The sequence below is a fragment of the Neolamprologus multifasciatus genome, chromosome 7, assembly GCF_963576455.1.
Source record: "Neolamprologus multifasciatus chromosome 7, fNeoMul1.2, whole genome shotgun sequence".
Taxonomy (NCBI): Eukaryota; Metazoa; Chordata; class Actinopteri; order Cichliformes; family Cichlidae; genus Neolamprologus; species Neolamprologus multifasciatus.
In genome coordinates this window covers 54,179,084-54,206,046 of record NC_140445.1, presented here as the reverse complement: position 1 = coordinate 54,206,046, position 26,963 = coordinate 54,179,084, and the positions used below count along the sequence as shown (strand labels likewise).

General features: G+C 41.0%; 5 protein-coding genes across 6 annotated transcripts in view; 1 reads left to right on the top strand and 4 right to left on the bottom strand.

The window, feature by feature from the left end:
* The window catches only part of stra6 (signaling receptor and transporter of retinol STRA6), a 63,786-nt gene extending 51,877 nt beyond the window's left edge, over window positions 1–11,909 (bottom strand). Inside the window, exons 1-2 of the mRNA XM_085165676.1 lie at window positions 11,787–11,909; window positions 11,590–11,686 (exon numbers count right to left, since the gene is read on the bottom strand). The gene's annotated coding sequence lies outside the window, so the exon portion shown is untranslated. The remainder of the gene's footprint in view (window positions 1–11,589; window positions 11,687–11,786) is intronic.
* ccdc33 (coiled-coil domain containing 33) lies at window positions 1,838–14,898 on the top strand. Its single transcript, XM_085165685.1, has 11 exons — window positions 1,838–3,732; window positions 8,948–9,153; window positions 9,253–9,316; window positions 12,210–12,405; window positions 13,610–13,698; window positions 13,801–13,932; window positions 14,046–14,136; window positions 14,220–14,338; window positions 14,438–14,503; window positions 14,591–14,707; window positions 14,791–14,898. The coding sequence occupies exons 1-11, from the start codon at window positions 3,682–3,684 to the stop codon at window positions 14,860–14,862; spliced, it is 1,203 nt and encodes a 400-aa protein (XP_085021811.1). The 5' UTR covers window positions 1,838–3,681; the 3' UTR covers window positions 14,863–14,898.
* A 79-nt stretch (window positions 14,899–14,977) lies between these two features.
* cyp11a1.2 (cytochrome P450 family 11 subfamily A member 1, tandem duplicate 2) lies at window positions 14,978–17,764 on the bottom strand. Its single transcript, XM_085165680.1, has 9 exons — window positions 17,496–17,764; window positions 17,201–17,356; window positions 16,875–17,074; window positions 16,563–16,766; window positions 16,297–16,457; window positions 16,048–16,214; window positions 15,834–15,912; window positions 15,530–15,721; window positions 14,978–15,443 (listed from the first exon to the last, which is right to left on the bottom strand). Exons 1-9 carry the CDS (start codon window positions 17,762–17,764, stop codon window positions 15,321–15,323), a joined length of 1,551 nt encoding a protein of 516 aa, XP_085021806.1. The 3' UTR covers window positions 14,978–15,320.
* A 419-nt stretch (window positions 17,765–18,183) lies between these two features.
* stoml1 (stomatin (EPB72)-like 1) lies at window positions 18,184–21,006 on the bottom strand. The gene is made up of 7 exons (XM_085165683.1): window positions 20,676–21,006; window positions 20,191–20,297; window positions 19,961–20,110; window positions 19,051–19,254; window positions 18,762–18,969; window positions 18,486–18,686; window positions 18,184–18,389 (listed from the first exon to the last, which is right to left on the bottom strand). Exons 1-7 carry the CDS (start codon window positions 20,815–20,817, stop codon window positions 18,184–18,186), a joined length of 1,218 nt encoding a protein of 405 aa, XP_085021809.1. The 5' UTR covers window positions 20,818–21,006.
* A 607-nt stretch (window positions 21,007–21,613) lies between these two features.
* On the bottom strand, window positions 21,614–26,482 carry LOC146515473 (photoreceptor-specific nuclear receptor-like). Of its 2 annotated transcripts, XM_085168211.1 has the most exons (9): window positions 24,762–26,482; window positions 24,551–24,643; window positions 24,138–24,282; window positions 23,931–24,034; window positions 23,554–23,817; window positions 23,209–23,393; window positions 22,846–23,086; window positions 22,657–22,762; window positions 21,615–22,526 (listed from the first exon to the last, which is right to left on the bottom strand). In XM_085168211.1, exons 2-9 carry the CDS (start codon window positions 24,636–24,638, stop codon window positions 22,394–22,396), a joined length of 1,266 nt encoding a protein of 421 aa, XP_085024337.1. In that variant the 5' UTR covers window positions 24,639–24,643; window positions 24,762–26,482; the 3' UTR covers window positions 21,615–22,393. The 2 variants fall into 2 exon arrangements, with proteins under 2 accessions (XP_085024336.1, XP_085024337.1); XM_085168210.1 differs by lacking the exon at window positions 24,762–26,482 and having other exon boundaries at window positions 21,614–22,526; window positions 24,551–24,750.
* Between the last annotated feature and the right edge of the window lie 481 nt (window positions 26,483–26,963).

Here is a 26,963-nt window from a genome sequence, read left to right as displayed (position 1 = left end):
TACTACTAGTTGGAATTTATTTTATTTATTTATTTATTTATTATTTTTTAGCCAAATCTACAAGTCTACAATCTATAGATTTAATCCCCAATACTGAAACACTATGCAAGTTTACGCACATCTCCTCTTCTTTCGCTCCTCAGGGGCCCCTTTTGGGTGCAAAAGCTAGCATTAGCATTTTGATGTTTCTTTGAACTATTCAACAGCGAGCTGCCTTCAGTAAATGTCAAACGTTGTGTTAGTCATTAAGCTTCAGTTGTATAGCATTTTTGAAAAGGTCATGCGGAACCAGTGGGGAAAAAACTAGTCATGGATACTTGCTGTGCTGTAGCTGACTACCAACTTGTTCGGGTAAGGTTTTAGGGCTCGATTGGATCATTTTATTCTCCCCTGAGCATAAATCATATTTTGTGTTTGGTGAGGATTAAATAAAACTTATAGGGAAAATGAATTGGTTGTACAGCAATATATGGAATTCAGTGTTTCCCATTTGTTTTGTGTGCCTTCAAATATTAAATACATTTAAAAATCACTTTGTGTATTACTCTAATGATCCAAGTGATGAATCTTTTAGTGTGCTTTTCTTTATTTTTTTATATTACTACAACGATTATATTAAATATTAAACATGGGAAAGTTTCAAATAGTAAAGTGACCTTAACAATAAGTCCACCTTAAGTATTATAATTACATTTACATGTTTGTTTCTTTTCTGTTTGATAACATACTACTTTCTTTGCTGCATACATTTTAGACAGAACGGCCTACTATCTACTATAACATACATATATAAAACTACACATTATACTGTAGTACTGTAGTATAGTTCGTCCTATTGTTTGTGTGTAAATTAAAGAAGTTGAAACCACAATAGTCAATACAATTTATTCAATATTCAATATATGGATATATTAATACATGGAAGCCATATTTACTCATTTTTAAATTCCTTTTTTATTTATTTAATTTATTATTTTTGACACACTCATCACCACCACAATTCATTATACCAAAAGTCAATTTTGCCTTTATATTTATACCTCCTTAATTTATGGAGTGCTGCAGTTTGACTGCAGTGTATCCTTAATTGACAGGAGTTGATTTACAGATAATCCTTGGCTTTGCTTTCGCTGTGAACCTCACAGGGAGTGGCAGTGGCTGTCAGCCACGCATGCCCTTGAATCAGACCTGCACACTGTCCTTGACACACACCCCACTCTCCATCCCTCTTGCGACTCTCTCCATTTTGCCATATTTTATAAATCTTTATAAGCACATAACCAGCTCACCGCAGATGTGATTTTATTTTGCTGACAGGGCACAGATATGATTGCATGCAGGGCGAAATGTAATTCTCTTAGAAATTGAATTGAATTTTTTTCTTCTGCAAGACAATCAAGTGTTACCTGATCTAGTATTACTGTGTTATTGCTAATAGAAGCTAAATGCAGATCAGTTGTTACAATGTTGATTTCATTGTAATTTTTCACAGATAAAATATCTCGTATGTATGAGATCATTGTTACAGCTACGTAATAAATTGTGGTTGTCTCCAGATTTCTTTTGGTTAAATTTTAAAACGGCCCTAACGTTGATGAGGATGCGCTTTCTGAGTTACCTTTTGGCTCAGCGCTACATTGAAATACATTTATTGTTTTTTGTGTTAATTTTGCAGATAAGCGATACACACTGTAAGAAGTCTGTAAAAATACCTTCTGTATTTCTTTTATATATGTTATTTTCATGTTTTTTTAATCACACATTGAATTTTACCATTTAGAGAAGTACCCATAAACTTTTGCTTAAAAAAAAACCATTTCAACTTTTTTTTTTCAGTGTAATCCATGAAAATGTACCATTATAGCATTCGTGTAGCATTTTGTATTTCATTTCTGGTTTATAACTTATAAAGCCTTTAAATGTGTCATTCCTACACATATTGGCCAAAGATTTATAATACCTAGTATGTGTTCGAAGCTGGGTGTCTATCAGTACTCAGATATCCTTTAGGTGGAAACGGAGAAGGATACATGAACTATAGTGTTTTAAACTGTAGAACATTTAATAACATTAGAATTGTTTCTATGTTAGTATTTCTTCTCTTTTTACTCAAGCTGAAGAGCCTGAGTAACACCAATGCACCCTGTCCTTTAAATTTCCTTCTTTCATTTCTACTTTAGTTCTCCAACACCTTTTTTTGCCTCTGTGTCCATTAACACATTGTAAGTATTTCCGCTTGGCCTGTCATGGTGACACGGGAAAAGCTGCAAAAAGATTGTAACTTAGGTAACAGGGACAACGGAAGGTGTTGAAGTCCGCTGTGGAAAACGAGGGAAAAAGAGGAAAAGCTAGGTTAGATGAAGGGTTGACAAGAAAAATAAAAGGTGGTGGATGGCAAATTTGGAATGGGGAGGTAGAAAAGGCTCCTGGGAACTGGCTGCCTGGCAGGCTAATTGAAGCTCTGCGTGGCAGCAGATTCAGAGCTGTCACTCCCATGAAGAGCACATTGGCTACATTTTGCAGGCTATGTCCTGAATTCTGATGATGTTAGAGATAGCCCAGAGTGAAAAACCAACACTGTGTCACTCAGACCCCCACCCCCATCCCCACCACCCACACAGCAGAGCACAGCGTAGCGCAGCACACATCCCCCCAAAACATAGCTCTCCACAGATTATATGTAACACGGTCAGAAGCATTCTGAACACGAGCTGTGTCTACAAAGTGCAACATGTGAATATAAATGATTTAGTTGTAGGGATTTTCTAAATTTGTCGAGCAATCTCATACATGATAATGTGATATTAGACTCCGCTGGAAGGCTTTTCACTTCTGCAGGTTTTCCCTTGCTGGATTAGAAGAGATTACGTCTTCTAGCAGAGCACATAGCCAGAAGCACCCAGTGAATTATTCAACACAAATTTAGCCTAATATTTATCTAATAACTAAACAGAGTAGAGCTTTTTTTCATAGTAAGCTACATGTTGTTATTAGGTTGGCTGTTATTTTCCTCATACTGACATGTTTGACTTTTTCAGCATATGGTATTGCACCAGTTGTCAACTGAAGTGCAGTGTGATATCCCTATGGAAACAACGCAATTTCTACAATATGACAGAGAATGAGAATGAGCGCTCTACGGTGTTTAGCTTAATGATAATTCTTCATAATTTCCTCCAAACACTTCATGCACATAGGAAACCTTTAGTTACTTGAGGCATATAAATTCATGCTGTTGGATTAGGTTAATTTATAACAAGGTAATAACAGCACCACATTTTCATCAGTGGTGATTTAACTCCAGCATTAGGGCATTCTGTAGTTTTAAGGTACAGTATAGATACACCAAACCCCTTTTCAGGCTAATATATTATTGAATAAAAAGTACTGCTACATTTACATGTGCACTAGTTTTATATTGCTGCTGCCAAAAGCTTGGTACATGAATACATTGTTTGTGTGAGTCTCTCAAGCCACAGTGAATTAATGAGAAGAACTGAAGCCTCAACACTCTTTTTCTGTGAGTTCTGCTGAAACATGATATTACAGCATTTTGTACATAGTGGGAATTCACTGCCTGTGAAGTCGCTAAGGTTTGTGTTGTGGTTACAAGCTGATTGATGTCAAAGCTCCAGCTTTCCCATTCACCACCAGTTAAAGGACTCTGACATTTTGTGTTGGATGAAGGCTTCAAAAAAGACAAAATCCCTCAGCACACCTGCAGCTGTGCAGGTAGGTTCTGACACTGTGGAGGTATTTGCGTTAGTGGGCAAGTCAGTGGAAAGATAATGAATAATCACTCTATTTAATGCCATTTTTTTGAATTTGCGCTGCCAGGCAACTGTCGTCATTGAAAGTGTACACTGTGTATGCAATGCTCACACTTAAAGGACTTCAGGGCTATTGACAGAGAGCTCTCTAGTTATGGAGTGGGTAGTGTATGCCTACTGATGTAACAGCATTTATATTCAAGTGATGAGGAGGTAGAATGGCCTCGCTCACAGTGCAGTGAGAAAGGTCATAGATACAATGTATTTTGATAAAAGCTTTCAGTGTATGTAAAAATGTTAGATAACATTAAATCTACCATTGTGGAAGTCATTTAGTCCTCCCATATTGTCACGGGAAGTTGTTCAGCATTTTCCATCGTACAGATAACAATGACCATTTGGCATCCCTTTGTGTTTTTTCAAAAACTAGCTCTACATCTTTAGAGTTGATATCGCTGTTGTCTTTGTAATAATAGTAGTAACAGTTTTTACTTCATTTAAAATTTTTACCTTTAAATGTTTACATTTCTATTTGACCAATGCGATATCTAGGAAGTAGAGAACGTGTTTTGGGGGGGGAAACTTTTCTCACTGACACAAACTACTGACTAGATTTGATGAAGGTGACCATGATGATGGTGGTGAACAATGGGTTTTTGTTTTGCAGAACTTCTGTTAGACCAGTTATGAGCATAATATTATTTTCAATATCACAAATTTCTTATTTTGACACTTAGGAGGAATTCTGCTCCATTTAAAAAATAATAATAATAAATTACAGTCAAGACCAATCATAGATGGAGAGCCTATGAACCTTGTTATATGCTTGTCAGTAGTAGACTCCTGAACCACGTCATTAAGTCATCAGTAACTCTAGTTAGCTTTATTCGCAAGGTGCCCTCAGTACAAATAAGCACAATCAGGATGATAAACAATAGTAATTGCCATATTACATTATAAATGTATCAATAGGTCAACACCACAATCACTGCCTAGAGGTCCAGTTTGTCTATCCATCCATTCCTTCACTCATCCACTAATTCATTAATTTTTCGATTATCTTTTCCGGGTTGTGGGAGGAGCAGTCTAAGCAGAGAATCTCTCCAGCATGCTGAGTCTGCTCTGGGACAACTTTTACATTCAAGCAGGCACCCAGGAGGCTACTAGTCAGAAGACTGAGCCAAATCATCTGGCTCCTTTTCTAAGCCCTTCCTAGATTTTTGAGATCCTCAGGGAGAGCCCAGATATTCTTAGGAGAAAGCTCATTCTCACAGCCTTTACCCATGAGCTCATTCTTTTGGACCATGCCATCCTTAGAATGCAAAGTTCTGCCAGTGGTGAGAGGTGGGGCTCTGCCAAACATGGCTCTCCACCAGATGCAAATACAACGCACACACACACACACTAAAGGCACATTCCTCTGTACGGCGTCCTCCCCAGGCAATTGATCCAACAACTCAGTTCCTCCCTTCATTAGGTTGTCCACCCTGCCATAAATGATGCAGTGACAAAGTTGATCATTGACTTACGATCAAGGGTTTCCCAATGCCAAGTCCACAAAACCCTTACAAGCAGTCTGTGACTAATACTTCAGTGACTCATATAAGAAAAAGTTCAGTCATAGACATTATGGTGACATTACTCATTGTTTACTGAAGCCATGTTTTAAAGTCTCAAGTTGAACATTTTTGCCATCACCATGTTGGTGTTCTGATACTGAACAAGACTAGCAAGAGGTGGATCTGATAAAGAAACCAAGGACACCACAACTGAGTAAAAACCTTTAACTGACAGGTCATTAGCCAGTGAGCATAATCCTCCTTTTTCTGACTCACAGAATGCCCACAATTTACAAAATAGACCTGAAACTACGGATTTAAAGTCTTTAAGATGTGTGAATCGCTACCTTATCGTGGTGGAGGGGTTCGTGTGTCCCAGGGATCCCAGGGGCTATGTTGTCCGGGGGCTTTTTCCCCCTGGCAGGGTCTCCAATGGCAAATTGGTCCTGGGTGAGGGACCAGACAAAGAGCAATTCAGAAGACCCTAATGAGGAAAACATCAATGGAACAGTTTACCCTGCCCGGGATAGGGTTACCGGGGCCTCACCCTGGAGCCAGGCCCGGGAAAGGTGCCCAAGGGCAAGCATCTGGTGGTCGGGCCTTAGTCTGTGGGGTCCGGCCGGGCACAGCCCGAAAAGGGGACATGGGCCCATCCTCCCGCAGGCCCACCACCTGCAGGAGGTGCCGTAGGGGTTGGGTGCATTCTGTGCCGGGTGGCAGCCAGGAGCGGAGGCCCTGGCGGACTGATCCCCGGCTACCAAGACAGGCAATTGGGACATGGAATGTCACCTCTCTGGTGGGGAAGGAGCCTGAGTTAGTGCGTGAGGTTGAGAGGTACTAGCTAGATATAGTCGGGCTCACCTCTACGCATGGCTTGGGCTCTGGAACCAGTCTCCTGGAGAGGGGCTGGACTCTGTCTCAGTAAGGAGTTTCCCCTGGTGAGAGGCAACGGGCTGGGGTGGGTATTCTAATATCCCCTCAGCTTACTGCCTGTACGTTGGGGTTCTTCCTGGTGGATGAGAGGGTTTGTTCCCTGCGCCTTAGGGTCGGGGAACGGGTCCTGACTGTCATCTGTGCTTATACACACCGAGTGGCAGTTCAGAGTACCCAGCCTTCTTAGAGTTCCTGGGTGGGGTGCTGGAGGGTGCTCCACCTGGAGACTCTGTTGTCCTACTGAGAGACTTCAATGCTCACATGGGTAACGACAGCAAGACCTGGAGGGGTGTGATTGGGAGGAACGACCTCCCTGATCTGAACCCAAGGGTGTTTTTTTTAATTAGACTTCTGTGCAAATCACAGTTTGGCCATAACAAACACCTTGTTCAAACATAAGAGTGTCCATAAGTTCACGTGGCACCAGGAAGCTCTAGGCCGCAGGTCGATGATCGATTTTGTAATCGTATCACCAGACCTGCGACCATATGTTTTGGACACTCGGGTAAAAAGAGGGGCTGAGCTGTCAACTGATCACCACCTGGTGGTGAGTTGGATCAGGTGGCGGGGGAGGACGCTGGACAGACCCGGTGCACCTAAACGAGGGTGTGCTGGGAATGCCTAGCAGAGGCCCCAGTCCGTGAGATCTTCAATGCACACCTCCGGCAGAGCTTCAACAGCATTCCGAGGGAGACTGGAGACATTAAGTCTGAATGGACCATGTTCAGCTTCTCCTGCTGCTGCATTGAGCTGCGGCCACAAGGTGGTTGGTGCCTGTCGTGGTGGTAACCCCCAAACCAAATGGTGGACACCAGAGGTAAAGGGAGCCACCAGGCTGAAGAAGGAGTCCTATTGGGCTTGGTTAGCCTCTGGGACTTTGGAGGCAGCTGACAGGTACCGACAGGCCAAGCGGAATGTGGGTCGGGCAGTGGCTGAAGCAAAAACTCGGGTGTGGGAGGAGTTCGGAGAGGCCATGGAAAAAGACTTTCGGACTGCCTTGAAGAGATTCTGACAAACCGTCAGGTGTCTCAGGAGGGGAAACCGGTGCTCTACCTGCACTGTGTATATTGCTGTTGGAGCGCTGCTGAATTTGACTGAGACAATTGTCTGGCGGTGGAAGGAATACTTCAAGGACCTCCTTAATTCCACTGACATGTCTTCCGAGGAGGAAGCAGAGTCTGGGGATGAGGGGGATGACCCGCCAATTTCTGGGGGAGGAGGTAACAGGCAGTTAAACAACTCCTTGGTGGCAGAGCCCCTGGTGTGGATGAGGTCCGCCTCGAGTTCCTGAAGGCTCTGGACGTTGTACAGCTGTCCTGGTTGAAAAACCTCTACAATGTTGCGTGGAGATCAGGGGCAGTACCCCTGGGCTGGCAGACAAGACTGGCAGAAAAATGGGTGGTCCCCATTTTTAAGAAGTGGGACCGGAGGGTGTGTTCCAACTACAGGGGGATCACACTCCTCAGCCTCCCTGGGAAAGTCTATGCCAGGGTGCTGGAAATGAGAGTTCATCCGCTAGTCCGCTAGACTATGGTTCTCAGCCGGAAAAGGGTGGAGTGCCCACTCTGGGTCGGGGATGAGTTCCTGCCCCAAGTGGAGGAGTTTAAGTGTCTTGGGTCTTGTTCGTGAGTGATGGGAGAAGGGAGCCGGAGATCGACAGACAGCTTGGTGCTGCGGCTGCAGTGATGCGCACCCTGCAACGATCCGCCATGGTGAAGAGAGAGCTGAGCGTAAAAGCGAAGCTCTCAATTTACCGGTCGATCTACGTCCCTACCCTCACCTATGGCCACAAGCTGTGGGTAGTGACCGAAAGAACGAGATCGCGGATACAAGCAGCGGAAATGAGTTTCCTCTGAAGGGTGGCTGGCCTCTCCCTTAGAGATAGGGTGAGAAGTTCAGCCACCTGGGAGGGGCAAGGATGCCTCCTGGGCGCCTCCTGGGTGAGGTTTTCCGGGCATGTCCCATCGGGAGGAGGCCCCGGGGCAGACCCAGGACACGCTGGAGAGATTATATCTCTCGGCTGGCCTGGAAACGCCTTGGTGTTCCCCCGGATAAGCTAGAGGAGGTGGCTGGGGAGAGAAAGGTCTGGGCTTCTCTGCTTAAGCTGCTGCCCCCGCGACCTGGCCCCGGATAAAGTGGAAGAAGATGGATGGATGGATGGATGGACTACTGATTTAAAGTCTTTAAGATGTGTTTTGACACCAAAGGATTTGATTTAAAAAAAAAAGAATGTGGGTTTGAGTGGGTTTGAGGCACTTAAACTTCAGCTACTTTTATCTTTTACAGGGGGTGAAGCCAAGTAAACTAGCTGCCTAGTTAGCATGTGTCATGCAGACTGGACTTATAAGCACTGATATGATTAGTGGACAAAGAATAATTAGAAAATCATTTTTGTCCAAAGCTCTACATTTTCATCATAGGAGTTGCTTTTAGAGCCAACCTGGAGTGGCCAATCAAGCAAGTACATATTTTGGGAATTTCAGGTTGGCTTATCATTTATTCTGAATAAGTTATGACGCATAATTTGTATGTTTCTGGGACAGTAAATGAAGTTAAAAGAGCCCATTAGCATTTTAAGTGATGCTTGTTTGATATTCATACAGATTTTAACAACATTTGTTTCTGAAACAGCTTTGAGCAAGTTTGGAAATCATTTGTGACAATCAAACACTATGTGCTCTACAGTTTCAGAGGGGAAAATACAATCTCCCATCTCATGATGCCCTGGCACAGATCCTACCAGATAATCAGCTGCTCCTCAGCAGAGCGAAGACTGAGCTTCCAGGCACTGCCCAGCTAGACCAGAATACTAAAGCTGAGAGGGCAGACTCTACCGAGAACAACAAACCTAACATAAACAGCACGTATCAAGTTCCTCATCCACACATGCGGTACGGTGCAAAAATATATGAGAAACAGATTTATTTGATTTATTTCGAAAGTAAATGAAAGACTTAAATTTAGACTACAATTGTGTTCTCATGCTTTAGGCCCCCTCCGCATGACTTTGAGGATGATCCCCACGTAGCAGAGATCTCTGACCTCCAAACAAAGGTGAATAGGCATGACCAATATCTTAACTGTTCAATCAATCAGTGAGGCAATCCTATGTCATATTTAGTTAGCGAACAGTGACACAGAGAGGCCAGTGAAATGAGAAGATGATGAAGCAAACAGTCACAGTTTGGAGATAAAATGAATACATTAACATTTCTCCTTGACTGTTATTGCACTGAAGGAGGATTAAGCTGATGAGGCTTAAAGTGTTCCAATAACATTTTCTTTTCGAATATCTTGCCATTTTCTCCTGTTTTATTTACAGCCAGACTATTATGTCTGCACACTGCCTTAAATTGTCTGTGGGTGTATATGCTTAATTTATCAACGAGTATCAACTGGCCTTTTTTCATTACAAAAGTGCATATTTAAAGTTCAATAGACAATGATTATTAATACTTTACATGCAAAATAATGTGGTTAATAAAATGCAGCCAAATGTGAAATCCTCATGTTTCAGTCGAGCTGTCATACATCTGTCCTGAAGTGACTTTATGCATGACATCAAACCTGTTTAATGGCTTTATATCATACAGAATAGAAGGGACCCAGCCAAAGACAGAGATTCCCTTTTATTTTCAATACATAAAAGGACTTTCCAGACTCATCACGGGGAGCTCTCCTTCACATCACTGCTTTGGGCCCCCAGCAGAGACGACATCTCATCTACAGTCATGATTGTCACCTCGTCCCTGCCCTTTCAATTAGATGCTCAATTTCACCCCTTGTGTCCCATGGGAGACACAACAACACCATCCAAGATTGGAATCCCCTAATAGTCACCCCCCCCCCCCCCCCCCGCTCATACATACAGCTGGACCTGCCTCTTGTCTCCATTCAATTCTGGCTATTCAACTTGATAGAAGAGCATGTGACAGAACAATGGGTCCTACACGCTGCTAGACAACATCCAGGGGCCTTGTACAAAGAAATGCTTTGATAAAAAAGCTAAGCTCCCAGACTCATTTTGTCAGCCTTTAAAGAAACAAATTTCTTTAAAGAATTTCCCAGAAATATATATTTTTTTGCTCGCTTCTACAGAAATTCAGCTTTCAGAGAGGAACGTGTGTGCATGCACAACTAGACGACTAAGATTTGTGCAAAATCCCCGGTTAAATTTCCCCTAACAAAACACCTTTACAGGATGGAGTGGTATGCCCTTATGAATTTGAGGAGCCAGAGTTATGAATACATTATACCAAACCTTAACCAATCAATTAGAGGAACATCCAAGTCAATGGATCACATTCATTTATGGCTTGCAGTAATACCCCGTGTCTCATGCTACATGCATATCTGAAAACCAGTTATCCTATTTAAAACCAGTTCAAGCCTGTTCATACCTTTTGCTGCTATAATTGTTTGTGTGTCTATGGTAATACATCCTGTATTACTCTCTTAAGGCATGGGATTGAGGAGACATCTAGTGGTGGCGCTCGCTCATAACCACCTAATATCAAATTGTTTCAACAGGCCAGTGAATTTATTGTTGACACCAGTCAGTGCATGGCAGTAAAATGCCATTATAAGCACTAAAAAGAATGGCATTTATTGCTCTGACAGGCACTAATAAGGTTCAATGCAAGTAGTAGTAGACCAGTAGGACACAAACAGTGAAAGAGAATTTTTAAAAAAATAACTATTTTCTGTTACCTACATTGTAGAGGCTAACTTTGCCTCCACACCTAAACAGGAAAACGAGTAAGTCATTGGTTACAGTGGGATTCAGCAGGTGGGGGGAATCCTAAGATCTCTGTAGTGGCTCAGTGGGAATAAGAATTAAAACTCATAATAATTAATGTGAGCGTCAGTAGATTTTCTTAGTGTACAGGCTGTGATCAGCTGACCTGCTGCTCTTTGTGGATTTACACAACTGAATTCAACAAGATGTCAGCAGTTTCACAAGCTACCATGGGTTATGTCCATCCCCTGACACTATTCTTTATACTAGACAGCATATAGTTCGTATAAAGTTAGGATTCGGTTAATTAATCTAAGCATCATCAGTTTAAATGCAAATTCATCTCTGATGCATTTGATGTAACCTAATTCTAACCATAAGAACCACAGCCACTTTGGCAAAATACCCCAAATATTCATGCAACATTTGAATGGCACAAAGTTAGTATAGCTTAGTTTGTTTCACAAAAATGAAAACACATAATCTAACAAAACACCTCATGCACAAATCCAATATGTGATTAAAAAATTAAGACATTGCATATAAGCTTTAAATTTGCAGTTCATCAGAGTCACTGAGCACTCCTTACCTTTAAATACAACCTATCTTCTTCCTCTCACGTCCTGTCTGTCTTCCTCCATCTTTCTCCATCTCCTATTGAATTTATTGCGCACTCTTTTCTCTCCCTAGGAAATCCAGACCTTTAGCTAGCGACACACTGTGCGACAAACTGCACACAAACAGTTTGTGTGTTTTTGCTGATAGAAACGTTTAATTTGGATTTACCTGCCACTTAACAAAACGTTACTTCCGTTATGCTCGCTCCTCTTCTGTGGCGCTAGCTTGATTCTGAAGTACCGCAAACACAAATTGCGGACACCTGCACTCCTTCCGGCCCACCTATAAGCTATAAATGAACCTTTGAACCGAAAGTAACGAGACTGTTTTGCATATGTAAGGAGTAGAAAATACGCATATTTGTATAAAAATGTAGGTAGTAAAAGTAAAAAGTTGTCTGAAAAATAAATAATCAAATAAAGTACAGATACCTGACAATTCTACTATTTGTAGTATTTGTACTTGGTTACTTCTTAAGTACTCTACTTAAGTACAGTAACAAAGTATTTGTACTTCATTACTTCTCACCTCTGCTTTTAAGCCACTGAAAATGTTCTAATGTGAGACTTACAGGCACTCTTTCACCATCAGGAGATTGAAAACTATCGCTCAGCAATGTCTAGGATGGCAGAAGACATAATAACACTTAGGACACAGGTGCTGTCTTTGGAGGCAGAAAACAGTCAGCTCCGCAGTGATCTGTCTCTGCAGCAGGACCTTGGACGAGATCTTCTGGCCGACACTGACATTGATGTCATGACCAAGGCTGAAATTGCTGACCGAATAGGTACAAAAGTAATATATCACCCTAACTTCACTCTCTGGTAGCTTACTTGTGGTTCACGGGGGCATTTAAAGTTTATGTTTTAAAAGTAAAATGGGAGCCAGAGCCTTCAGCTTTCAGGCCCCTCTTCTGTGGAACCAGCTCCCAGTTTGAACTCAAGAGATATACACCCTCTCTACTTTTAAGATTAGATTTACAGCTTTCCATTTCACTTATATAGCTTATAAGTCTATAGCTTATAGCTGGGGCTGGATCAGGTGACCCTGAACTCTCCCTTAGTTATGCTGCAATATGCCTAGGCTGCTGGGGGCTTCCCGTGATGCCGTGAGTGTTTCTTCTTCACTCACTGGGTGTTTATACATCACTCTGCATTTCATCATTAGTTATTTCCCCTGTCATCATTTCTCCTTCCCAGTGTTGCCCATTACTTCTTCATAGGGGGTTTGTCTGATTGTTGGGATTTTCTCTGCGTTATTGCAGGGTCTTCGCCTTACAATACAAAGTCCCTTGAGGATGTTGTTGTTGTGATTTGACACTTAAATAAATTTAACATTTAAGTTTTACTCAGCTTTATATTATCCACACACCATCATTTAGTCTCAGAGCAAAATTTTAAACTCCTAAGAAGTTAAGAGCAAATAAAGGACTAGGTGCTGATCCACTAAAGTCAGATAATTTACCACCCTGCTGGCTCTCTCTCAGTGCCGTAACGGACTTAAGGTCATTTCCTTGGCAGATGAAGTTGTGACATCGAAGGCTGCTCAGCATGCGTTAATCCTTGTGAGTGTCCATTCCCAGGCAGACTGTCATTTTGTGATAAGGAAGCTTATTTAGGCCATGGACCACGATAAGCTCCGTGTGTACTACAACCCTTATCTCCTGAAGGACAGTTTGTGGCCCTCGGTGAAAGGACGTTCCAGAAGGTCTCTTTGCTAACATCAAAAGCAAAAGGATAGGATTTAACTCCCATCCCTCCGAAAGATCCATTCAAATTCAAAAGTATATTGATGGATCTTTTGATTATTATTGGTCCAAAGCACATGGCATAAAACTGACATGTTATTGAAACTAGTGTAAAATTCGAACTGATTACTTAGATATGCTCAGCGATCGAGTTTTTAAGTGAATGTACAAAAAACACATTCCCTGTAAATAAGAGATGACAGACAGTTTCTGCAGTTCTGATGATTGTTCTGCTCTTTTTAAGCCACTCTAAAATTCAAGCTCGCCAGTGAGGTGAGCAAGGCCGCCACACAAAGGGACCGCATACAACATCTGCAGAACGAGCTCATCCGGGTTAGAAAACACACCACACACATTATGAATATTTTTTAAAACACGTCTCAGGAAAGTGTCTTTCCATTGATTATATAACTCGTATTGGTTTTATTTGTGCAGAAAAATGATAGTGAGCAGGAGCTATTAAAGCTCTGCAGAGTCCTCCAGCAGGAGCAGAAGGATCTGCAGCATCACCAGAGTCACTTGGCAAAGATGGCAACTTTAGAGGCCACAGTGAAACAGCAGGAAGAGGTGAACAGTCTGTTACTAATCTAATTTCATGATAGTGAATATGCTTCTCATGTGACTAGCAGCTTATAATTTGCATGAGGGGATATTTATGTTTGTGCCATCCTTATTTTTAGGTCATAGAAAAAATGGAGAAAGCATTAGATGGAAAGCTCAGAGACAAGAATATTCATCGTGGTGACAAAAGGCTGATGCTAATGGAAAGAGGTAAGTGCACCCAGTGGGAACAATTATGGTCACAAAAGCACTGACACTGACTGGAGTGTCTGATCTCTTTTCATGCTGAGAAGATGGCTTTAAAAAGAAGGAAATGAAATCAGCCTTGGCAGCAAGGAACGGCCCTCTCAGAAAAGAGCTGGAAAGGATTCACCGGCTGCCTGCACCACTCAAAACACAGCAGTCAGACCAGGTACTTCTTAAACTTCTTAAATATTGCAAATGACTATGATAGTATCCAAATTTTCCCTCGCAACTCCTAAAAGTGACACTTTTTTTTTTTACACTCAAGGAGGAATGGAGTTTACGACATAAATTGGAGAGGGCTGAAGCACGAATCCAAACACTGGAAGCTCAGGTTAAGAAAATATAAATAAGATATACTTGGTCTAATTATTTATTTCCTTATAAATATATATATATATATTCTTTTGCATCTTTAAAGCTGGAGGAGAACGCTAAAGTATGGGGGAGAGAGAAGCAAGAAATGCTGACCAAACTGAGCGAGCACAGGCACGGCTTCATCCGAACATCCACAGCAATCCTTCAAAATGTTCCTTCGGTCAGTCAGGCCTCACTCTTCTCCATATAATTATGGTATGAAGGGATTTAATATTCTCAAATACTGCATGTTACTTCCTACAGCTCCTTATACCAGCAAAGAGGACAGCAGAAGCAAAACCTGTAAAAAGACCTGCAAATGAATTGAACTGTTGATGGGACACACAGAGTCTGTGACTTAAAATTTAGATCTAATTCAAATGTGATGATTTAATCTGAAAAAGTGTGTTTAAAATGTAAACCATAGACAATTACATATAAAAACAGATACTTTGTATCAGTTGTATTTTTTTATTCATCATTGGTACATAAGTGAACATTTTTTGCCAAGTACAGGTGAAATAAATTTGCACAATGCATTCCTGATTTTTAGTATATTTCACACACAGAGTACATGTCCCTTAGTAATCACATTTTTCACTAAGCAATCTACAATATGTACCATTACTTTGTTGTCTAGCTATAGAAATACTGAAGTAAAAACTTTAGCTTATTCCTTCCTTCCTGTGTTTTTCTTGCTCTCCCTACAACTCTAAGGTTGGAAGATTTTCATTTGTTGTTCATATTGTGGAGTTTTGTGAAGCCGTTTACAGTTAATTTCATCAAACACGATGTTACTGACTTGCTTGTAGAGGTTTCAGAGTCAATATTATGGGCTTGTCTGGCAAGAGAATTAGCTCAAAGGTGCTCTGTACTTCCACGTGTCGCTGTTTCTCCACTCTGAAGTTCTCGAGAATCTGCAAAGGTAACGCAGACAGTTTGTATGATGTCAGTGTGCCACATATATATGGAAATACTGCTGATTATTTTCTTTATATCTTACGTGGATAAGAAAGAGTTGCATCTCTGATTCGGCTATTCTTCGTCCTAAACACTGACGGGGCCCAAAGCCGAAGCCCAGACTTCTGAAGTAGTGGGTCTCGGTCCTCAGCCAGCGAGAGGGCTGATACTGCTCCGGACGAGAAAACACCTTGGGGTCTCTTCCCATAGCATACAGCCCTAATTGGACCAGAGTCTGAATACACATACAGACATATACAGACACAACAACATGCATGACAGTTTGTATGAAAATGGTCAAATACTCAAATATAAATACATCATTTATATGTTTTTGTGCCTCCTACCCCAGCTGGGATGTGATAGTTTTGAATTATTATGTCTTCTGCTATGTATCTTTGCAAGTTCACTGCCACCGGATGCAACCTGAGACACAGAAAGAAAACCACTTTTATAAAAGAAACACAAACTAATGAACTAAGAGAATTGCAAAAGTTAATTCTGATAAAGTGTATCTTTTCTGGTCTTATCTTAAATGTCTTGAACAAGTGTTTCAGTCACCTGAGTGTTTCCTTCAGAGCACCTTTGACCAAAGGGATCCGCTTCAGCATCTCCAGCAAGTCTCCCTGACTTTCAGCCCGAGCTGCAGCCACCTCTGCCCTGAGCTCCTCCTGGAGGTTGGGGTGCCTGGCTAATTCATACAACGTCCACTGAAGCGTTATAGAAGTCTGTAACACAACCAGAAGCAGCCTTAAAAATCTGGATAACAGTCACACAGTTCCTCATACTTTAATTTTTTTTTCTCCTTACTGTATCTACTCCACCCGCCATCAGTTCAGTGACACTGGCTTTGATGTCTTCAATGGACAGCTTGTCCAGCATGAGCAGGCTTGCCAGGACTCCTGGGTATTTCTTTGGAGTGTCTGCATCCTGACGCAGCTTCTTGTAGATGTTCTGGATACAGCGGTCCGCTGATGCAACGAAAGGACAGAAATGAAACAAGAAATTGCACCACAGTAAAAGCAAAAACTGTATTTTGAAATTTCAGAATTAAATTTTCAACCTATGTGTCCCACCGTGGTTGAATATGCCATCCCAGGCCTCCACGTGGTCCCGCCACACCTTTGATCCAGTCTGCTTCAAGAGAGCAGGAGGTATGTACAGCATGGGCGAGGTAGTCTTGAACATAAGGGTGATGCAGTCAATGAAATGCTGAGCTTCTGGGTCAATGTAGTCCAGCATCAAACCCAGACGCTCACCATACAGCACTGAGCTCACTGCTATATTGGACAAAACAAACATGAGATAGAAACAAGTGATGTGTGATTGAGTTTAAAAAAAGGCAGGCATAATTAGAATTGAATATTTTAAATAAATGTTATTCTTACATTCTAATGCATATTTAAAGAGTTCTTGAGAGAGGTCAGTGGTCCACTTGTTCTGGCCAGTTCGCTTGATCTTTTTGTGAACTCTGGCCACAAAATCCTGGCCCACTTCATCCAGCAAAGGCACAAAATTTTCCAGCATCTTCAAGGAAATCACCTCCTTGTTGAGAATCACACGGTTTGATCGCCAGTCTTCTCCATTCCTGTGTGACAATCAGATTTTAAATTAAAAGTATTTAGCTAACACTGGTAATGCTTACTGGAGAGACTGGTTTTGTCAAAGTATCTGAATAGTGGAAAAGTTGGAAGAGGACAGTAACAGGACGTACTTAAGAAGAACTCCATATTTGCGATTTCTGTAATCTCTGTATGATGTCCATGCTTCAACCTTCAGCCTTTTAGGATAATGGCCCTCTGCTTTGAAGAGGATGGCAGCATCCTCGGGGTTGATGATATTTACACTTTCATAATAACCTATTTTTTCTCTGCCATACAGAAAACAAGAAAAGAAATTGTGAGATGAACATTTGACCTTGGAAATTGTAGGTTACAGGTTTGGGTCAGTCATGTGCAGTAATTTTTTCATTTTATGTAGAACGAAGAAAACAGCCTGGACTCCTTTACCTGTAAATGGGTCCAAAAGTGTTGAAGTTCTGCAACATGAGGCGGTGAAGATTTCTGAAGCCATCCAACTTCCAGAAATTGTACAAGTTAGCCCAGCCATTCTTCCACAGTCCGGGAACTTCATTGAAAGGCCGGACGATGCTGCTTTCCGAGTATGCCTGTCTGATCATCGGCGTGCTGCTGCTGCAGCGCACACCTGATGCTGTAAGCTCCTCTGCCCAGCACAGCGGCAGCGTCACAGGGCTACGCCAAACACTCCACTTGGCCATCTGAACAACAAAAAATGCTCACTCTGCTCCACCTTCAGCAGCTACTCTGGCTCTGCCAAGGACATCTGGTGCAAAAAAAGGGAGGCGAGAGGCTGGTCTGTAGAGTCGGCCCACCTTTCTGCCCTGATCAAGGCTTTCTAGTTGAATCTCACAGAATAGACCAAAGAACGGCATGTGTGATTATGACAGAGCTCTGCCGCATTACTGAAGCTTTTATCTAGTTTCACAGCTCTTTTTATAATCATGTTTCAAACAGTGTTGCATAAAATAACCCTCAGAAAGCACGTTATCTTTGTAAACAAGCATTTACTTTGAATTTGTGAGAAATTATAAGAATATTACAGAAATTCAGTCACAGCATACACGAAAAACACAGTTTATAGTTAAAATTAAAGATTTAATAAATTAATTAAAATGTACTATAGCTGATGTTTCTTGAGTAGCTTTATGAGTTCTTCCAGCTTCATGGCTGTTTTAATGTCTCCCTGGACTTTAAGTCTGCCACTTGTAAAAGCAGCTATTGGTCGTAGTTCACCCTGAAACATGTCCAGAAGGTCACGGTCACTCATATTCAGGGTTACATCTGGTTCTCGACACAAGGACCCTTCCCCAGCTGCACCTCTACCTAAAGTACAAAGAGAAATAGACAGATTTCATTTTTTATGTTTTCGTACACACATTTAGCGCCAAGTAAAAATTCCATAATCATGACATTTATCACCTTGGCTCAGATCCACATAGTAACGGTGCTGTTGTCCATCTCCTGAGCTGATTTCAAACTGATAACAGGCCCCAACCTGGCGGACCAAAGACTCAGAGAGGAGTAGCTTGACTTTGCTGAGCAGCTCTTCAACACAACCTGGTGTGGCAGTGACAGACTCAGCAGCACTGCTGAGCTCATCCGTAAATGCTACGCTGTCCTCTGAAGAAAGACGTAAAGATTACAGCACTAATTATGGAAAAGATGCAAGAAGATTTTTTAAGTGTTCTGTCTTACCCTGCTGAGGCCGTGATGTGGCACCGTGGCTCAGAAAGTGCATGGCCAACTGCTGAATGGGGCCAGTGAGGCCTTCAAGTCCAGGTGCAGAGGGCATAATCAGGGGGGCAGAGGGGCTGTCCTCTGGGGCTTTCAGAAGAGAACCAAGGGTAAGCTCTACTCTATCCACCTCCAGCCCCCAAGGACGAGTCATCTCGTTTATGTCCATCTGTAAACATGAAGCATGAATGTAAGCATGAACTGATACAGCAAAAAAAATCAGCACAGAGTAGCTAAAGCGTGTCCTCACCCCAAGATATTCCCCTAGTTTCACTCTCTCAGTTTGAATTTCCCTGACGGTCTTCTTGGCCAGGCTGTGGGTCAAAGCCTTCTGTGCCGTCATTCTGGTGGAAGCATTCAGATCCTGGACTGACACCACTGACAAGACTGGGTTCCAGATCCTGAACTGGATGTCTGCTCCCACTGACAACACACCACCATCCCGAGTAGTCACCTATAACAGCACAGTGTACTGACAGCTGAACTTACATGAAGCCAAACTGGCAAACGAATTAGTACATAAGCATCTCCTCTTAAGTAAATAACATTCACAGCTCCTAAGAGGAATGGTTTTGCAAAAATCTGAAGCTCAATTGAATATAAATTGTGCCATCAACTTGAAGTTTGAATTTTTTTTGTCTTTTTTTTTTTTAAGTGTATTAAAGGTAAGAATGACAGGCTAAGCCATATGAGAAGGAAGAAATTATCTCCAGCACACACAAAATACATTTCATGGAACTGAAGTTACTGCTTTTAAAACATTTTTAAATGGTAAATGACGCGTATAAGACGTGTTTTACCAGTATTCAGAATTCAAAAGTGTTGTGTTACAGTGTGGCAAGAGTAGAAAAATCAGCTGATCTTATGCAATCAGAAACCAGGAAACAACGGCACACAGATCATGTATTTCATCCTATGCTGACCTCTCCTGTGGCTTAAGGATAAAAAGATATAATGTAACACTTCTTTAGCTATTAAATATCATGTAATGTACATGTATATGGGCAGACATACATGCCCATACATGTATATGGACAGAGGGGATCTCATCCAAAAGACTATTAAAACCATGTTTAACAAACATGCTGAAACATCTTTTTATTTATCTTTTTAAATGCCACAGGCCAGCTATACCAATAATAGCATGTCTGGCAGTTTACCTGGCAAGGGGGGATGTTGAAAGCACGGGTGCGCAGATCTACTTTCTGCCACTGATCAATGAGAGGCAGCACAAGGACGATACCGGGGCCCTTTGGAGGACATATTCGACCCAGACGAAACACTACTATCCTCTGGTAGTTTGGCACAGTCTGAATTTTAAAAAAAAAAGTCTATTAATTCTCAACAAGTGAGTGGAGATGCTATGGGTGCAATTTTAAGCCAAACTTACTTTCAGTACAAACCATCCCGTTATTGGAAAGGTTAAAAAGGTGCAGATGTAGACCAGGGAGATGACAACTAGGTTGCAGATCCACGACAACCATCCCTGGGAAGTGTCTAAAAGGGAAGAAACCCCAAGAAGGGGTTATTTTCATTACTGATGGTCAAGTTAAGTCACTCGCACCCAGAGCTATGCAGTGTACAAAGTGTACTAGTATGCTAAAGTATATGAAATATAGGAAAAAATGACTAAAGTATTGTGATAATGTCATATCGTGGGCTGTCTGGTGATTCCCACCTCTAATATATGAGACATTTCATTATATTCTTTGTGTATTTTGATATAACTTATGTTGACGACTTTTAAAAATCCTTTGCGGTTACGAAAAAGAGGCTAAGTGTCTGCCTTACTTTCTCTTTGAAGTGAATAACAATCGTAACCTAAAACCACAAATTATGTCCCCCTAAACCAGCTCGTGTTAACTAGTGTCCTACCTGTGAAGTCGTTTTCAGTAACATTGGGGATGTAGTCAAACGAAAGGCCTTTGTGGTAGTTGTTAGAGTCCACAAACAGACCAGGAGTCCTCGGAGTGCTGAAGTCCCTTTGAGGGAGCAGACGATACGAGTTTTTAAACATTCGTAATTTGAAATAATCGCTATCGCCTAATTAATGCACCTTCATACTGTTTATCGGGCACCGTGAAAATGTCAGCGCGCCAAAAACTTTGTTTTCACACACTTTTACGTTAGCTCACTATGCTGACGCACTCCCCTGTTTTTGTTTTGGTACGCCTCTGCTTCTTCCTCTTCTGCCACGGAGGCTGTCAAATAGCCTTTAGGCGCATTAGCGCCGTCCTCTGGATTGTGGCCGATAATCCCTAAAATAGGACGGGTTGTGCCAAAAAGTGATCATCTGTCAAAAACTAATTTCCAAAGATTCGATGTGTTTTTTATGTGTAATGTCTTTACTTATATTAGTAAATAGACTTGAGTGAACAGGATTTACAAAGGGATTATATATAACATTTAAAATGTACCTGTTTTAAACACCTGCACTCTAGACGCATTGAAGATGGAGGGCCACAAGTGAAAACATGTATTAAATAAAAACATTATTAAATAATTAATTAAATGTGTCATTAAAATTAGAAATTTAAATGAAATGAACTGATATTGAATCATTTAATGAGTATATATACATGTGCGTGTGTGTGTGTATATGTATATATATATATATATATATATATAGAGAGAGAGAGAGAGAGAGAGAGAGAGAGAGAGAGAGAGAGAGAGAGAGATGTTAATTAATTACTTAATGACTTAATGATGTGTTTATTTAATTCATTTTTTTAATTTTGCAGGTCTTCTGCAATTTGGGTCCCTCACATTCCAAGTTCATGTTCAAGTCACAGTTTTTTGTTTTGACCCCAAAGCCTATTTTTATGCACTATACATTTTCAAATGTTATCTCTTTTATTTTGAAGGTACTATGCACAATATTAACAATATTAATAGCACCTGTGGATATAATTATCTTTTACCCAGTATAAATATGGTTTTCTCTTTCTGTGTCATACTTTTAATATTTTTCAGACCATTGAGAACAACCTGATACATTTAATACAATTCAACAAAGAAAATGATGGTCACAAAACAGTTGGAAGATAAACCTATCAGAGCTCTTTGGTTTCTGTTTCAAACATGTGTTATACATGTTCTTCTCAAAAGATTAATATTTTTATACTGAATTCTATATTTTATAGTGTTTATTGCATTATTTATTTACTCTATTTGAATCAAATAGAAAAAAAATCCCAGAAATCATTATACTTGACAATACAACTTCATATTTATAGACATTTAAAACATTTAAAAACATGTTTGCTGGCTGTTATTTCGCTTGTTACTCAGTACACTGAATGATTAAGTCTAGCTGTAAGCTTCACAAGATGACTTTGTGGTTGTAGCTTAACAGAAAAATGTGCTTTAATAGAATGCCATAACCAGAAGTTGCCTTTGTCTTGAGGAAAAAAGCACAGTTTCACATAAATGTCTCTGATCCATTCATGACTGTGTTTTTCAAACAATAATATGTCAAAATATGTTTTGTCATAAAGGCTTTTTTGCATTAAACATGACAGAAGTCATCAGCAGAATGCATGAATTACACAGTCACACAGCTTGTTGCTTGCAGGAGGTTTTCCTCTGTATGCTTAGTTTTTGAACATGTCACACAGCAGCTTCTCCATGGGTGTGCTGCCAATAGTCCTCTGAAAGAACAGCTTAGCGATCTTCTCTGAATTCACAAAGCGGAGGGAAGGCAGCAGAAGAATTAATCTCCCAAACCTTGTTGGACAAAAACAAAAAGAGTACGAGCTTAATGTTTTTGTGGGGGGGGGGAGAGATTTGATGTTCTCCAGCTGTTATTATGTTTGAAGATTTTGTGGTATTTTGTTAGGAAAGAAAGTGCAGTTACCTGGCACCCTGGTTGGGATACACTGAATGGATGTGCTGACCCAGCAGCACCTGTGACTGGTCCTGCAGATTCTCCACCTGTTCTGGATCTTTAAGGTTGCGTACCTCTGCGTGGGAGATTCAAACAGCAGACATCGGTTTGGTGATCCAGAAATTAGTGACTACCATCGCTGCATCAGTGATTCCTTACCTGGCTTAAACAGCACAATGGCCTTCAGACAGGCAAATTCTGTCGGGTCAACAGTCAGGGCTTTAAAGCGACTAAAGACTTCTTCTAAGATCTGCAGGTCGGCAGTAAGAAGGCTGATATTGGCTTGCTGTGGGGTAGAAAGGTCTGGCAGAGACAAAAGAGGACAGCTGTCCATGGGCAGAGACCACTGGATGGCACACAGGAGGAACATCTCACTCCAAGCTTCTTCAAGAAGAATCACCTGAGGATTTCACAGAAATGTTGAGCATCTCATTAGTCTCACACACTATCCTTATATATAAAAAAAAAAAACATTTTAAGATGCAAATACACAAAGAAAAAATATCTGTCTACAGGCCTCACCTGGTCACGAAATGGCAAGTGAGCAAACACAGGCAGATTTTTTGCCCACTTGACTGACATGAAGAGGAGTCGTGCCGATGTCTCATACACATTCTCCGGACAGCTGGAGGTATAAGGGGACAAACGTCTGTCGAAGGGAGTGAGGTCCCTCTCTGAATTTGTTGTCACATCAATATTTTCCTCCACTGTGTAGCAGAAAAAGAGACATAGGCATTACAATCCAAATATCCCACACCGTAAAGTCAAATCAAAAAGTCTGTTTTCAAAATATTTTTACTCATTTCAAGACAAGTAGGTTTACACCTCTATCTTCCAAGTTATTTGACCTCTTTCATTTGATCTTACCGTCCTCAGGCTCCAGTTTTGCACAGGTCTCTGCAGTCAGCAGGCTGACCATAAAGCGGTGGTTGTTACTTATGTTGCTGCAAGGTTTTACTGTGGCAGAAATTGGAGCTGACGACGTGACCAAAGGCCTGGAGATGACTGCTGAGTAGGTGTCAGAGGGGCTGAGCGCTTGCGTGGTGACCAGGTGCTCCTTTTTGGTTTCGACATTTATAGAGTCCGGACTGACGTGAGCTGTGCTTCGAGGCTGTCGCTCATTCTGCACAGCTGCCACAACAAAGTGCAGGAAAAGCTACACCATCTCACAGCAAGGCTTTAGATATTTCATATCAATACGCACAGATAATATCTACAAGGTCTGCTTTTTCTGAGTTTCTCACCATCTTTGTTCATGCCAGCCTGGAGGCACTTCTTTAATCGACAAGCTTGGCACTGGTTTCGATGCGCTTTGTCAACAGGGCACCTGCCATTTCCAGCCTGACACCTATGAAATAAAGACACAGACGGAGTTCAAATGCACTTCATTAATTGTCATATGATTGTTTTCCTGTTATGTACAGCTGCCTTTCACAGAGCCACTTGCCCACCTATAGACGAGTCTTCTCCTCACACTGCGCTTGAAGAAGCCGCTGCAGCCGTTACAGGCAAAGATGCCATAGTGTTTGCCACTGCTTGAGTCAGAGCAAACTTTACAAAGCAGGCCTTGGCCAAACGATTTACGCAGACCTTTTTCTGTAGAGAATAGATAGTAGAAATGCTTTAAATCATTCCAGATTCTTTTGAGCACCAACGCTGTTTTAACTACAGACTGGTGTAAAATTAGCTCACTCTTTTACACATTTTGAGGTTTGTGTCAGATTCTGTGTGTAAATCTATGTATTTAAAACTTTGTGAGCATTAATTATGAGTCTAGTCTGCTGTGCTGAGAAGCCTTTAACAATCATCATCGAAGCTTTCTAAAATCTTGCACATTTGTAGTAATGTGTAAGTAACGGCTCACCTGCTTGAGCTCCGTCTGTGCTCTGTTGCGTGAAGTCCTTCAAGGTGTCCGATGAAAACATGTTCATGTTTGAAATCTGCTCCTCCATCGTTACTGAAAGACATATAAACATAAGATGACTTCCTGTTTTGCATGAACTGTTTTCTGTGATAAAGTACTGGCCACAATTTTCCCAAAAACATGCTCATCAAAAGTTTTTTCTTTACACTACCTCACAGAAAGCTTCTGGGAAGATCCTTAAAGAATAAGCCTTGTTGAGTGATCTGGATACAGTGCTGATGTTCTTGTACTGCTTAAATCTGATGAAGGTGGGGTCAAGGGAGATGCAACTCGCCGTCTTCTTTCTTTCTCTCTCTCCAGAATGAGTGTGAGAGCTTGAGTCGTCTGGAGGAAGACAAGGAGATTAGCACCAGGCGCTGTGTAAGCAAATGCTGATTTGTCATCCTCTTAATCTTTACCGTCTATAAGGGTAAATCAATCAGTCATACCACTTACAGGCACTAAGTATATTCATTCCTCTTTCCTTTCTCACTCCTTCTTTCTTTCCTTCTTCTCTTTCTGGTTATTTTGTTAGTTGTGGTTCTTAGAATATTTAAAAGTAGAATGGGAGGCCGAGTCTTTAGCTTTCAGGTCCCTCTCCTATGGAACCAGCTCCCAGTTTGAATTTGGGAGACAGTCACCCAAGATTAGGTTTAAAACATTCCTTTTTGACAAAGCATATAATTAGGGCTGGAACAGGTGATCCTGAATCCACTCTTAGTTATGCTGCAATAGGCCTAGGCTGCTGGGGATGTCCCATGATGCACTGAGTGTTTCTACACCGCTCGACATCTAATCATTAGTTATTATTTATTTCCAATTTAAAGTGCATTGAGGGGACTGCTCTTGTGATTTGGCACTATATAAAAAAACCTGAATTTTCTCCTAGATTGTTTTCTTCCTATCCTGTTTTGTTCTGTTCTGCTGTGAACGATGTTCCCACATTACTATAATCAGTCTATTTCTGTATCATGCCAAATGATATTACAAGGCAACTTTTTCTCCCTAAAAACATCAGTGTTGGTTTATTTGCTCATGTGTTCAGAGATGCAGTTTAGCCTCATGGCACTACAGTTCTGCGCTGCAAGGATTGTATGAATGTCACTGTAAGCATGATTTGCAGAAGAAATTTCCTGCTGGCAACAGCCAACAAGCAAACTATTATATTAGTGCTCAATCAGCAGCAGACTGTCTTCTCTTGCTTTGTTTTATACCAGAATTAAGATGTTCCTTCTGTGCCATATTGGCTCTGTCAATGACATTAACAACCTCAAGAGAAGATAGCCACCCCAAATTAGCAAAAGAGCTTAACCTTCAATGAAATGTGATCTCCTTCTGGGTGAGGGGTCACGAAAGAGCATAATGAGAAGAAAAAGAATTAGCACAAAGATTGAAAGAGCAGCAAAGGGTTGAACCTTAATTCCATTTTACTGCCATATGTTGGCTTTTCTCTGAAGCCCCCGTCTGCCTAATTGAGTGATGCAACTTATTTTTAAGAAAATTTGAACTAGATTAACTCAAATGAATCCTTTCTTGCCTTAAATGGCTTTACGGAAATTCTCATCTCTAAAGAAATCTAAAGAAATCTGCACACTATTTTCTGTATTGAATATTGCATATAGCTGACCACATATAACACCATAACAAAGACACTAATACTAATGATTCCTACAGTCTCCATAGACTGAATTATATCATGTCAGTCACTCTTGAATTTAAGAGACCAACATAGCATTGAAAACAGAGCTCTTTTTGTTGCCCTAAACTGGTGTATAAATGGATTAAGCAGTCTTCAAATTATTGCTGTGCACATGGGGCCACGTAAACCCAGAACCTATAACACTCACAGGTTTGACACGCTGTGGTAGCTTCTGAAATTATATGAAAAGACTAAATGATAATTACAAAACCTTTTGTCAGTTATGTTACCATCAGCTTACGAGAGAATGAATAACTATAGCAATCTGAGTATCAGCTATTCAGGTAGTCTCAAAAAGTAGAAATTTCTTCTGAAACTTTTTTTCTACAAAAGGCAAAAAAAAATTCTTAAAAAAAATATCTCAAACTGATTCTAACCAGAATAAAATCAGTGCACAAATGAGCAAGAGTACAAGTATATCAGAATCTTTAGTTTAAGCAACAGATGTCACAGCTGCCTGCCTCAAAAGGCTATGCAGAAAGAGTGGAGAGATTGTAAAGACTGAAAATGTAATGGCTTATGCTTGAGACTGGTCAATAAAAGTAATATTTTGCTGTAAGATGTGCAAAAGGATAAATTCGATTCAATTTTCGGTCCGATTTTATTTATATAGCACCAAATCAAAACAACAGTCACCTCAAGGTCCTTGATATTGTCAGGTAAAGACACTCCAAT